Source organism: Nyctereutes procyonoides, unplaced genomic scaffold (genome assembly GCF_905146905.1).
Source record: "Nyctereutes procyonoides isolate TBG_1078 unplaced genomic scaffold, NYPRO_anot_genome, whole genome shotgun sequence".
Taxonomy (NCBI): domain Eukaryota; kingdom Metazoa; phylum Chordata; class Mammalia; order Carnivora; family Canidae; genus Nyctereutes; species Nyctereutes procyonoides.
Genome location: NW_026575128.1, coordinates 5942324 through 5956123, shown reverse-complemented (window position 1 = coordinate 5956123; position 13800 = coordinate 5942324). Strand labels below are relative to the sequence as shown.

At 49.2% G+C, this 13800-nt stretch overlaps 1 protein-coding gene across 2 annotated transcripts in view; it reads right to left on the bottom strand.

The window, feature by feature from the left end:
• Window positions 1-693: 693 nt before the first annotated feature.
• OSCP1 (organic solute carrier partner 1) overlaps window positions 694-13800 on the bottom strand; it is a 28258-nt gene continuing 15151 nt past the window's right edge. The window contains exons 3-10 of one of the 2 annotated variants that reach the window (XM_055341475.1): window positions 12771-12938; window positions 12291-12374; window positions 5824-5927; window positions 5248-5376; window positions 4187-4256; window positions 2451-2590; window positions 1424-1487; window positions 694-1203 (exon numbers count right to left, since the gene is read on the bottom strand). In XM_055341475.1, the coding sequence (XP_055197450.1) occupies window positions 1087-1203; window positions 1424-1487; window positions 2451-2590; window positions 4187-4256; window positions 5248-5376; window positions 5824-5927; window positions 12291-12374; window positions 12771-12938 (876 nt within the window). In that variant the 3' untranslated portion in view covers window positions 694-1086. The remainder of the gene's footprint in view (window positions 1204-1423; window positions 1488-2450; window positions 2591-4186; window positions 4257-5247; window positions 5377-5823; window positions 5928-12290; window positions 12375-12770; window positions 12939-13800) is intronic. The other variant, XM_055341476.1, reaches the window with a different exon arrangement.

Below are 13800 nucleotides of genomic sequence, written 5' to 3'. Positions count from 1 at the left end.
TGTGAGGGGCCACAGTGGTCGCTGGGGTTGGCTCAATCTCGGGCAATGGCCAGCTCAGCTCCGTTTCTCTCGTGCCTTCTGCCACTCGGGGTATTCCTTCCGTGGGACTCGGTGGACCTTGGCCTCTAGACGTTGGCCGGCTCTGAGCCTGCCAGTTACTCAGTCCATGGTGAGCACGTGGTGGGGGGCTAATGCTCCTTCCTGAAGTAATTAGGACAGCCCTGGCCTGAGATATTTTACGTGGATATTAATTAGACGTGGCACCCTGCCAAGGGAAGTACCTCCTCTGGTTCGTGGAAGGGAAAGTAAGTGGCACACCACGCGTGCCGCCTACGTATCCCCCTCCCGCCACTGAGGATGAAGTAGAGATGGAGGAGGGTCTCTAGAGGCAGGAACTCTAAGTGGCAGAGGAAGACTCTGGGGGTGAGGAGTCTGTATCAAGCAAACTATTTCCTCGGTACACGTTTCCATGTGGGATAAGCCCACACCACATATGGAACCAGCCAGAGGTGCAGAGGACGCCAGAGCCCCACTTGCTCTGCGTGGAGCCCAGCTGCGTGTTCCCTGTCACGGCCTTGCTTGCTCCGCCCCTGCGGTTACAATTTCCAGGGTGCCAGGCCAAGGAGGACTGTCTGAACTGGGCCCCGACCACCTTTCCCACCTGTTTCAAACTCACTCACAGGGCCGCGTACATCCCAGGAAGCTCTGAAGTATCATGATGATTCACAGACGGGCTGTGGGCTACATGAGTCCACGGGAAAGCTACAGGTGAAAGCAGCAATGAGGGCACCCCCTTAGTGACTCTGGGGCTTGAACCTGTGGCCCGGGAGGCCTTGGATGGTTGCCGTAAAGCCAGAAGAAAATGGAGAAGGTCCAATTGAAAAGCTGAAAACGTATATGTGTTCACCTTCCAGACTGGAAGGAGCCTCACGTGGTTCTTTACAACACAAACAGGAATGGGAGGTAACCACTCACTCAGTAGAAAACTAGCAGCAGCCTCGGTTTGCTGCCTGGGGCATCCCCGGGGTCCTTATGGGGCGGCCCACCCCACAGGGGCCGCAGGGTGGGGGTGCTTGGCCGGCACAGCTATAACTCATCCATCATGGCCAGCAAGTCATCTCCCTTGCTGGTGCTCGGCCTCGGCTGCTCGGTGACCTCAAACTCCCCCATGATGCGAGCCAGCTCCTCGTGCCTTTGCTGGTCCTGGTGGAGAAACGAGAGGGCAAGGCAGTGAAGGGGATGGGTGGGCACAGCTGCTTCTCCACGCAGGGGGTGTCGAAGGTTTGTCCCCCGCGGTGCCGCGTGTTAGAGCAGGGGCTCTGGGTACGGGCTGATTAGAGAGAAGGGGGGCCTGGGGAGTTCAAAGTTAGCAGATGAGGAGGGGACCGACACGTGGCTTGTGGGGTCACCCACCCGCACCCACCTGAGTAGCCTGTATGTTGATCACCTCGTAGGATAGCTCCTCCGGCCTGGTGAGCGCCGCTTGTCTGCAGGAGGCGGTAGAGAAACGGGTCAAAGGTCAGGGCTGTCTCCCTGCCAGCGTGGCAAGCTGGCACATCCAACAACTTGGCAGCCTACTTTTTGTGCCTCGCCTCCTGCCCCTTCCCTTCAGCTTTCTGTTCTCTCCCCAAGCAGCGCACCCTATGCTCCAGAAAGTCAAGTCCTTCTACATCTCTGCACCTTTGCATGTAACTGCACTTGGCCAAGACTGTTTTTCCCCCTTCCTCTCCTTGGCAGCCTCCGAGACCAAGCCCGGATGCCAGCTGCCTCCATCTGCTGGTGCAAAGTCAATCCCCGCGTCCTGTGTCGGAGCGTTTAGGACCCGGAACTGAAGGGACTTGTGTCCATGTGCGTTCCCTGCCTCCTACCCTGTGAGCTCCTGGGCACAGGCTGTAGGTCTTACCCTCCATCTCTGTGTCCCCAGCACTTACCATGGCACCTGTCGCACAGAAGTGCACAAAAGAAGTTAGTTCCATGGATATGGAAGCAGAAGGCGGCCCTCGCTACAAATATTTGGTTGCAAGGAGGATCACAGGAGACCATGGTGTAAAAGTGCTCTACGAACCATCAGGCTCTGGACAAATCGGGGTGGATTACTCTCCCCGTTGATTTTGGGGGAAACTGGTTTATCCCAAAGTCATCATGCTCTGGCTTCCCTCTGGTTTCTTAACAGACTTTTCTCACTATGATTATCTTGACTTCTAATACTTCTTTGTTCAGCTCTGCTTTGCTAAAGTAAAACCCTAGAACTATCTCTTGAATGAACCCAGAAGGTTCAGGCCATTTAATACTGGTGGATTCCTCTTTAACTAGGTCATTGAATTTGCTGGGTTTTCCTCTGTGACCTTTACATCTATATAAGTGTTACTGGCTTATCATGGCCATTTTTGGGTTCTTTTTACGGTTAGGATTTTTACATATGCGTCGTAAGAAACAGGTTTAAAACGTACTCCTCCTCTTCATCAGTGGTGAAGAGATTCAACCGGAATCCTGGCTCGGGGCCACTGGCTTTCTTAATCTCCATCCCTCCCATCAGCCTGGCCAAGAGATTCAGCTCTTCTTTAGCAAGAGGGTTTGGAACAATGCTTTCCTGCGGAAACAATTTCAGGATTTTTAGCCAGGTGCAGGTGATCACATTTCCTGCTGAGACCCCAGAGCCCCAGGGTGGCATTACAGAACAAGGCAAAAACAACAACCGTTTAAGTTATCCTGGGCAGGACTGTGTCCAGATAAAGTATTAGAAAACAGGCTTAACTCAAACAGAAACCATCCACAATCAGAAGCAGAAGGGCTCTTAGCAAACCCGAGATTCTCACACTTTCAGGATGAGTGGAGGGCCCCAGGCATCCCCGTTCTCAGGAGAGCTTCCTCCTTGGAGGGGAACACTGCTTCCTCTTCCAGGAGTCTAGGTCCCCAGGCCACTGCAAGTAGCCTCAGCAAATGCCCCAGGGCCAGGGGCACAGCTTCCACAGGAGCTACCACACTGCCCTCAGGTGGTGCCTGTGGCAAACACACCGGGGAACCTGCCTCCCAGGGGTCTGGCTCCACTCAGCCTCCACTCCTCCCCTGGACCCCACCTCCAACCCAGCCGCCCCCTGCCCTCCCCTCCTGCCGCCTTGGTCGGTCACTCTGCCACCAGTTATCTAAAGTAGAGTCCTCTCCCTCCTTCCTCGCTTGGGATAAAAGCCCTCTGACACTTGCCTACATCGCGAAGTCTAAATTGCTTAAGCTTTTTTGGAATCAGGCCCCAGGGGCCTGGTGTGGGCAAATCTGGCCACTGGGCCTCAGTGACTACGGTCTAGTGGTGTGGAGAGAAGCTGCCTCCCTGCTTCCCCCAAATGCCACCACACTCTTCCATCCCTTGGTGCTTTTTGCTTCTACTGACGCTTGGGTCTGCGTGCCCACCTCTCCTTGTAAGCCAAGCTTTGTGTCCCTGGGTTCCCAGCCCATAGAAGTAGTTCGATCAATGTGTGCCAAATCACTGAATATTTCCTGGTCTGTCCTATAGCTAGCTGCCGCTAATTCTGTGCGAATTTAAAAGATGGAATTCAAAAAATAGGGATCCCCTGGTGGCTCAGCGGTTTAGTGCCTGCCTTTGGCCCAGGGCGTGATCCTGGAGTCCCGGGATCGAGTCCCACGTTGGGCTCCCTACATGGAGCCTGCTTCTCCCTCTGCCTCTGCCTGTGTCTCTGCCTCTTTTTCTCTCTCTATGTCTATCATAAATAAATAAATAAATAAATAAATAAATAAATAAATAAATAAATAAATAAAAGATGGAATTCAGAGAATCTAAACCCCCCTTGTGACCTTAGCTAGCACATCGTTGTTCGGGTAGCAGTGTTAAGGGATGCTGTAAGCATCACAATGCACAGGAGTCCTAGACTCAGCAACCGCAGGCCTAAGTGGCGCTGGCGCAGCGCTGTTTCACGTGTCCTGGTGTGAGGTTCCAGCTTAATTATGGTGGTTGAGCCAAGCCCAAAATTACCTAATTAGTCAGATCGCTGCAAGTCTTCATGAGAAACTACAATTAAAAACCTTTGTACTTGTAAGGCCGAACCGAGAAAATTGCAAACAATGAGGGAAGCGCTGGCTGGCTTTGAAGTCTAGAGTTTCCACCCTCCTCTCCATCTAGATTTCTGTGTCTAGAAATAAGCTCTGAAGATGCAGAAGGGAGGCAGAGGCTCACCTGTGTCCGTGAAGCCAAGTTTTTTGATGCTCCAGACATATGCGTTTCCACGGGCCGGTTAATGCTGTACCTGGTATCAATGGAAAATTGTGAAAACACCATCTAGGGGATCCCTGGGTGGCTCAGCGGTTTAGTGCCTGCCTTCGGTCCAGGGCGTGATCCTGGGGTCCTGGGATCGAGTCTGGAGTCGGGCTCCCTGCATGGGGCCTGTTTCTCCCTCTGCCTGTGTCTCTGCCTCTCTTTCTCTCTCTCATGAATAAATAAATAAAATCTTTAAAAATAAAATAAAATCCCAAAAAAGAAAAAATCAGTAGTAGAAACATTAAAAAAAAAAAAGAAAACACTGTCTAGCCTTTTTACACACAGACTTCCTCTAACTCACAACTACAGCACCTTTTATTTTGAGACGTTAAAAAGCATCCAGAAATGTGCTGGGAGTACAAAATTTAACTGAGTGTCAGCATTCAGATTTCACATTTTCCCAAAGAAAAATACCTGTGAAGCTGTGTGGCAAAGGCTCTTCTCACAAAGTAGTTACTGAAGAAACTGTGAGCGATGCGTGAAGGCCACGCCTTCCTGTGTCTCCACCGCGACAGAGCTTTCGGCTAGTTCTCCTCCATGGTTAGTTAAAATGATTTATCTTTTCAGCCTGGTGAGTTGCCTTATGTTTGGAAATCTTGGGGGCCCTTTGAAAATGTCAGGGCTCACTAGAAGCCCGGGTGGCTCAGCGGTTTAGCGCCACCTTCAGCCCAGGGCCTGATCCTGGGGACCGGGGATTGAGTCCTGTGTTGGGCTCCCTGCATGGAGCCTGCTTCTCCCTCTGCCTGTCCTCTCTCTCTCTCTCTCTCTCTCTCTCTGTGTGTGTCTCATGAATAAATAAATAAAATCTTAAAAAAAAAAAAAGAAAAGAAAATGTCAGGGCTCTGCATGCCTTCTACCTGAGGGGAAGTGATTCCCCTTGTCTGTAGAGGTTTCCGTAGAGGAGGACGTCAAGCTGGTTTTTTTAAATGAAGTGACCGCCCTTGGACTTGAATTCATTCAGAGAGGGAGTATTTGCTTACATATTGGTTCCCAGTTTCAGGACTCGGTCTCCACAAAGCTCAAAAGAACCTTCTTTGGGGGCAGTGACATAGTGTCCACCGTGCTTGAATTCCACCCTCTTCACTTCTTTGCCTTTGTTGTTGAACATCCTAGAATACAAATATAACATGATGGGACGTTCTCCAAACTCGGGGGAGTCCCGGAGGCTTCTTTATTCTTTGTACTAGGGGACAAAAAGGAATCCGTGCACTCCTTCAAGGTAAAGATGCTGGTTGAGGCAATAATAATAATAATAATAATAATTACTAACTACATGTTATGTGCCAGGCGCTGAATGAGCACTTCCGAGCATTAGTATCTTATTCATCCTCACAGCAGTCATTTAATAGATGAGGAAGTGAATCCTGAAGAACTGGGTGGTTGGCCTCAAGTGTCTGCTAAGCGGCACAGCTGGGACGAGAACCTGGCCTTCTAACTGCTGTGCTTTACTGAAGGAAGGGGGGGCACCCAGCAGTGCCACATTCTCTCTGGTGGCCCACATGGTGGTTTCCTGGCACCCCCGAATGCTGGTCTGACAATTACAGTTGAGAATTCACCTGATGAGTCCAGGAACTTCAGTACCCCAGGGAACAGGCCCGGACACCGGCAACACAAAGCGACCATTAGAATTCTGAACTCTGTCCTTTAGAAATATGGATACCTGGAAAAAATATATATACTTATTGTTATTTTTTGGGGGTATATTTTCCTAGACACAAGCACTCTGAGGATGGAAAATGTGTAATGGCTTCGGGATACTACCTAGTAAGTCTATCATAATGAGAGAGAAAGGGACACCTGGGTGGCTCAATGGTTGAGCATCTGCCTTTGGATCAGGGTGTGACCCTGGGGTCCTGGGATCGAGTCCCCACATCGGGCTCCCTGCATGGAGCCTGCTTCTCCCTCTGCCTGTGTCTCTGCCTGTGTGTCTCTCATAAATAAATAGATAAATAAATAAATAAATAAATAAATAAATAAATAAAATCTTTAAAAAAAATGAAAGACTCAGCATAACTAGCCCAGCAGAGCTACAATGTTTTCACAAACATACCTTCTTTTGAAGAAGCAAGTCTTCCAGGTGAACTGTATTACCCCCATTTACTTCTATCTATCTATCTATCTATCTATCTATCTATCTATCTATCTATCTCTATCCATCTATTTATTTAAATTAAAACAATTTCTAACATTTAAGTTCAATTTGCCAACATAGAGAATAACACCCAGTGCTTTTCCCATCAAGTGTCCTCCTCAGTGCCCATCACCCAGTGACCCCATCCCCCTGCCCACCTCCCTTTCCGCACCCCTTATTGTGTTTCCCAGGGTCAGGAGTCTCTCATGGTTTGTCTCCCTCTCTAATTCTTCCCCACTCAGTTTCCCCTCCTTCCCTTTCACTATTTCTTATATTCCACATACAAGTGAAACCATATGATGATTGTCTTTCTCCAATTGACTTATTGCACTTAACATAACATCCTCCAGTTCCATCCACGTCAATGTGAATTATTACTCCTCTTTTAAAGATGAGGAAGCCAAGGCTCCCACAGTGAGGTGACTTGCCCAGAGAGAACAGTAAGAGACGGGGCCTGGATTCAAAACCAAGGCTAACTCCAAATTCCACCCCATTCCTAGGTTCCCTGCTGATTTCCCATACAGCTGTGAGGCCTATCAGAACCTCCATTTTACAGATGAAGAATTGGCAGCTCAGAGGTTGAGATACTTTCTTAAGGGCAGCTAGTTCGTAAGGGGCAGAGCTGAAGGTTCAACCCTTGTGTTTCTGGCTCTGCAGCCCAAGCTGCAGGCCATGTGCTGGACAGGTTGGTGGGAAGGGGCCACAGCAGGTGGATCTGGTTGGCACTAGAGTTTGAAAGTCTTCTAGGTGACTGCAAACACCACATTGTGCTTATTTCTACTCCCTGGTTTACGTACTTTTTTTTTTTTTTAAGCAATCTCTATATCTATACCCAACTTGGGCCTCAAGCTCAAAACCCGGAGATCAAGAGTCACATGCTTTACCAGCTGAGCTTGACGGGTACCACTGGTTTGTATACTTTGTGTGGAGATCAGGGTCTGATTAAATCTCCTACAGGTTGTAGCAGTTAATCAGTTTGATTGGCTCTTAGCTTCCTCATCTGTAAAATGAGATAAATTTGAAGATCCCTTCAAACTCGAAAATTCTACAAGATTATATTCGTAATATCCTCCAAAAGAAGCATCTGTTGGGCAGCCCCGGTGGCGCAGCGGTTTAGCGCTGCCTGCAGCCCAGAGCGTGATCTGGAGACCCTGGATCGAGTCCCACGTCAGGCTCTCTGCATGGAGCCTGCTTCTCCCTCTGCCTGTGTCTCTGCCCCTCTCTCTCTTTCTCTCTCTCTCTGCATCTCTATGAATAAATAAATAAAATCTTAAAAAAAAAAACCCTCAAACTTAAAAAAAAAAAAAAAGAAGCATCTGTTGTGTGCAAACAAGTGACAATGCGAACCAGTAAGAATCCATAAGCTGGCAGCTTGGCATGCTGATGTGAGACTGTCTCAGCTCATGCTCCAGCTGGGCCACTTCTTGGCTCTGGGTTTAGGGGCTAGTTACACAACCATTCTGTGCAATTAGTTTTCTCTTTGGTAAACTAGGGGTAATAATCGCATCTATTCAATGGACCAGCGTTAAATCAGATAATGAAAAAGTAGTTATCACAGAGTCTGACACATAGTAAGGGCTCAGTACCCGGCAGCTAATACTCTCAGGATTTACGTTCTAATTGGACACAGGAACTAAACCGCTGCGCCACCCAGGGATCCCTCTACCTAGATTTCTACAGTCATGTCCTGACTGCTGTCCTACCTCCACACTTGCCCCATACTGTTCATCTTCCAGATACACATCAGGTCATGTTACCGCTCACCTTAGGATGCCTGAGATGTTTTCTTTACTCTTAGAACCAACTGCTCACTAGGTATGGAGCTAAGTCAGCGGGTAGGTAGCAGTCTGGTTATGACTGGCATCTGTTCTGGTTGGTTAGTGCCCGTGCTGCACTGCTTGTCAACTGCATCACTCCTGCCTAGGCAGGCTTCACCCACACTGGTTTCCGCTCTGTCCAAGGAACACATCGTGCTTTTTCCATCTCAGGGCCTTTGAACTTGCTCTCCCTTCTGTTTAGATGCGCTTCCCCGAGATCTTCATTAGTCACATTCTCAATAAAAGGTCTATCCTCGGGGGATCCCTGGGTGGCGCAGCGGTTTGGCGCCTGCCTTTGGCCCAGGGCGCGATCCTGGAGACCCGGGATCGAATCCCACGTCGGGCTCCCGGTGTATGGAGCCTGCTTCTCCCTCTGCCTGTGTCTCTGCCTCTCTCTCTCTCTCTCTCTCTCTCTCTCTCTCTGTGACTATCATAAAAAAAAAAAAAAACGTCTATCCTCAGAAAGGCTGCCCCATGGGATACCTGGATGGCTCAGCAGTTTAGCGCCTGTGATCCCACAGTCCTGGGATCAAGTCCCACATCGGGCTCCCTACAGGGAGCCTGCTTCTCCCTCTGCCTATGTCTCTGCCTCTCTCTCTGTGTCTTTCATGAATAAATAAATAAAATCTTAGAAAGAAAGAAAGAAAGAAAGAAAGAAAGAAAGAAAGAAAGAAAAAAAAGACCGCCCCTGACTCAACTCTAACCCTCTCATCTAATTCCATCCAGTAGCTACTAGTCAAGGGTGGAGATTAAAATTAAATTACAAATTCAGTTTCTCAGTCATGCTAGCCATATCTCAAGTGCTCCATAGCCACACGTGGCTGGTGGCTATCATATTGGACAGCACAGATATAGAAGATTTCCATAGACAGAAAGTGCTATTGGACAGCGCTGGTCTAATGCAACATCCCCTCCCTGTTGCCCTTTATAACTTTACCTAATCTTCCCATCTTCCTAGAGTTAACAGAACAAGAACATGACTTACTTATCCTCCCTGTCTCTTCCTCCTAGTGTAGAAGAACCTCCTTAAGGCAGGGCCTCGGTCTTGTTCACTTACGCATCTCAAGTGCTGAAAACAGTGCCTGGAATGTTTTCATGGCACACAATAAACGTGTTAGACTGACCGGGTCTTACGGGTTGAAATATTTCCAGGCGGAGCAGATGATGGAGGGGAGGTATAGGGAACATGGAGAGGTGAAGATGGAATGATGTTTTCCAACAATGGAAACAATGGGAAGGACACGAGGGCAGTCCACGAGGGAAGGTGGGAGAGAGAGTACAGGAGAGGGTGGGGTACCAATTGGAAGAGCTCAGGAGGGCTGAAGGGGCTGTAAAGAGCACTCAGGATCCCAAGGGGAATGGGTTTTCAGGCAGTCTCTGGCCAGGCCTGAGGGCAGGTCAGGGCCTTGAGCCCATTAAAACCATGTCAGGTTGTTTCTTGATACCACAGAAAGCTCTGGATATCCAGATGAGGCGTTTTGTATTTGCTTTGGCTAAACAATAAGCAAGGGAGTGTTAGATCAGACCTATGCTTTCTTGATTGAATTAGTTCGTTTTACTAACTAATCTAAAAACTGTTAAGGCTCTTTTGAACATAGAGAAAATCCGCATAGGCAATCACAAACTGCGGTTGACCGGAATTACCATTAAAGACCAGACTCGAAGCCCAGCCAAGCGTGACGGAACAGTGGCTGAGTATCTTCAGGATATGTGATTCCTATTTTTCTTCATGAACATCCTGATGTTTCACTGCTGACCTGTGTAGCAATTAAAGCTTAATATATTTTGTAGTTTAATATATTTTAATGATTTTGTTATGAACTTATTATTGGGAGTGTCTTTTCATTATAATGAATTTTATCTGGTCAGAACTGGAAATCAATATAGCTGCTCCTATCACTACAACCCATAAAACAATGTCCAGATAGTCATCGTTTTGATAAGAATCTGATGCCGAGTTTTCAATATTTTAAAGCAATACAAAACTTGATGTCATTTGTACTTTCATATATTTTATTTAATCAATGTCTATTAGAGATCCTAATTTATACTGGTGTTATTATTACTCGATCCATAGCAAATCAAATTATTCATGAGGGTTAAAAATAAAATTGGCCTCCGAGTTGAAATCTATTTGTCTTCCCTGGCCCGTGAAAGGGAAATAATAATCAAGTACTAAGCGCATCCTACTGCTTCCTTTTTTTGAATTTTATTTTACTTTATTTTTTAAGATTTTATTTATTTATTCATGAGAAACGGAGAGAGAGAGAGGCAGAGACAAAGGCAGAGGGAGAAGCAGGCTCCCTACGGGGAGCCCGAAGTGGGACTCGATCCCAGGACCTCGGGGTCATGCCCTAGCCGAAGGCAGATGCTCAACCACTGAGCCTCCCAGGTGTCGCTGTTTTGAATTTTATTGTGTGAATATGTTACACCTGCACAAGTACAAGATTTAAAAGGTTCAGAGGGTATACAATGGAACACAAGTCTCTGTCCTATTCCCATCCTCCTTGCAGTTGTCTACAGCCAGGAGGTAATCACTGGGACCAACTGCTGGAAGGAAGCACTCTCGCCTGTACACATACAAGCAAATACACACGTATTACACATGCTGCATCGGCTATTACTCGGGATTAGGCATTATCATGTCCAATTTTCAGATGAAGAAGTAAGGTTCAAGAGCAGTAATCTGCCCCAGGTCACAGATCTGTGCTGGAGCTGGGATTCAAATGCCAGGATGTCTGACTCCAGAGCCTGGGCTCATTTTGCCCTATCACCCGTCCTTCCCATAGCAGGGAGTTAAATTATGCAGAGGAACAAAGTGCTGTCCAAGAGAGACGGGCCCCACATTCAGAAGCTCAGCAGTTAGGTGGAGAATTGTCCCGAGCAGGCCTGAAGGGAGGAGGCAGGGTCAGTTGGGAGCAAGAGCCGATAAGCAGAGGAGGGCCCGAGCCAGGCTGGGGCCAGCAAGCAGGGAAAGGAGGACGTGGGCCCTGGCAAGGCAGCCTTGGTAAGGCCGTCAGATGAAAGTCAGAGAAGGAGAATCAAACTGAGTGAGTGAAGACGCGGTGGCGCCTTCAAAAGCAATCGGGAAGTCGGCAGGCAGTGGGGCAGGACTGGAATTTTGGAGATGATTTTCGCTGCAGACCTGGCACCTCGTCATGGAGAGCTGAGCAAGCAGGTGGAGCTGTGGGTCTCGGTGGCAGGGCTGGGGCAAGGGGAGGGCGTAGGTTAGACTCCAAAGTCCCAGGTGGAGGTGAAGGGGGGAAGGAGTGAGGGGCGCAGAGCCAGGAGGCTGTAGGGCAAGGCCAGGAAGGTCTGGGGCCACAAAAGGCCAGGAGAGGGGTTTTGTGGGGCGGGAGGGCAGCCTCCCGACATTGTCCGCTACTGGAGAGGTCAAGGATGCTTAGGTTTGAGAGAAGGCCTTATAACTGAGATCAGGTTGGGATCCTTGGGACCCCATTTCCTCCAGAGAAGAGAATAAATCATATTTTAAAGAAACATGGGATTCCTAGGTGGCTCAGAGGTTTAGCGCCCGCCTTCAGCTCAGGGCGTGATCCTGGGGTCCCGGGATGGAGTCCCACATCGAGCTCCCCGCATGTACCCTGCTTCTCCCTCTGCTGGTGTCTCTGCCTCTCTCTGTGTCTCTCGTGAATGAATAAAATCTTTTAAAATGGGTCAGCCCGGGTGGCTCAGCGGTTTAGCGCCGCCTTCAGCCCAGGCCATGATCCTGGAGACCCGGGATCAAGTCCCACGTCGAGGTCCCTGCATGGAGCCTGCTTCTCCCTCTGCCTGGTCTCTGCCTCTCTCTCTCTCTCTCTGTCTCTCACGAATAAATGAATAAAATCTTTAAAAAAAAAGTAGAGAAACAACGTAACTGGGAAGTAATGGCGGCATTGTTGTCTTCCTTGGTCCATTTACCAACTGCTGAGATTTGTTATCGGGAAGTTTATGGTCATGGAGCCAAACTCGGGGGAGTCACTCCCTGGGCACCCTCAGTCCTCTTCTGCTGGCCGCTTGGCCCCCCCTTGCCCCAGGACAGCGGTGCAGGGTGCTCCTGGGCCGCCCACTCACTCACCCGGATGTGCAGGTCCTGAAAAAAGCTGAGGAGCGTCTGGCGGATCAGCTGGAACTCCCCCGCTGAGAGGCCCCCGTATGTCTGCTGAGACAGGGAGAGGCTTCAGCGACAGGCAGGGCCAGGCGGGCCCTCGGGGGACAGGGCAGCAGGACAGCCAGCGTGGCTCCCTCCCCAGGGGACAAAGCCCCAGCGTGCCCCACAGGAGCAGGGGACATATCCACCACCAAGTCCCTTTCAGAAAAGTCAGGAAGAAATGGGTGGGCTCCGTGTCTATGCTTTCCTGACGCCAAGGTCGACAGTAGGAGGGTAGATCCATTACGTGGCCAAAAGGGATACTTGGAGATTTCTAGAATTTTGGGGGAGAGTGGCAGGCTTTGCCATCCCTCGTCCTGTTCTATCTGTCATGGAATCTGGCTGCTGTCAGCAGGGGAATGAGAACAAGAATGGGGCTGGGAGCTCATGGGCTGGTGACCCTCTTACTTCAGTCAGCTGCCGGAAGGTCTCCTCCACCTGATGCAGGATGGTTGGGGAGTCTTGGATGAAACCCTTGATGGTGTCTAAATGATTGAAGGTGACCAGTAACACATCCTTGGGGCGGGGACACAGCAAGACTTGGTACTTGAAAGCCATAGTCATCAGGTCATAGAGCTGAACAAAATAAACAGAAGCAGACATCAGCACTTCCATAGGATCGATCGGCCAAGCGTTTCCGGAAGACCAGTTTGGGGCATCTCCTACAGCTCGCGTGACCATGTCAGTTATCCCTCAACCCAAGAGTGTAAAAGGGGATGATATGAATAAATAAGCCAGGACAGCAAGAATAAACCAGGGTATTCCTGGGAAAACCAGGATTTCTGGTCAGCTTACATGTGTTGCTAACGGAACATGTTTGGAACGGTGTCGGCAACCGTGGGATCCTGGACTGGGTGCTGGTCTCACAGAGCAGAAATTCAAAAACCAGCCCTCCGCTGCTGCGGCTGTCGTGTTGTGGATGGCCCTGGCCATGTCCCTTTGCCTCTCTGAGCCTGGGTCTTCTCATCTGTAAAAAACTCTCCCTGGGGCGACTGGTGGCTCAGTTGGTTGAGTGTCCGACTCTTGATTTTGGCTCAGGTCATGATCTCAGGGTCATGGAATTGAGCCCCATGTCGGGCTCAGTGCCCTAGCAGTGTGGAATCTGCTAGAGGTTCTTCTCTCTTCTCCGTCCCCCTGTTTGAGCTCTCTCTCTTTCTCTCTCTCTCAAATAAGTAAGCAAATAAATATAATCTTAAAAAAAAACAAACAAACCTCCCTAACTTCCTGTCATTGCTTAACTGCTAAGAGGAGTCAAGGAGAGAGTATGCATGTGAGTGGCAAGTGTGAAGTCCTACAACTGTGTAAGAGCAATTTTAAATGCTGAACCATACTTAATGAGCTATCAGCAAGCCCCATGTGTGGTCTGACTGTCCAGGAATGATCAGAGATAAGACACTGGTGAGGACTGAAGTGGTCAGGATAGGTTTTGTGGGAGCAG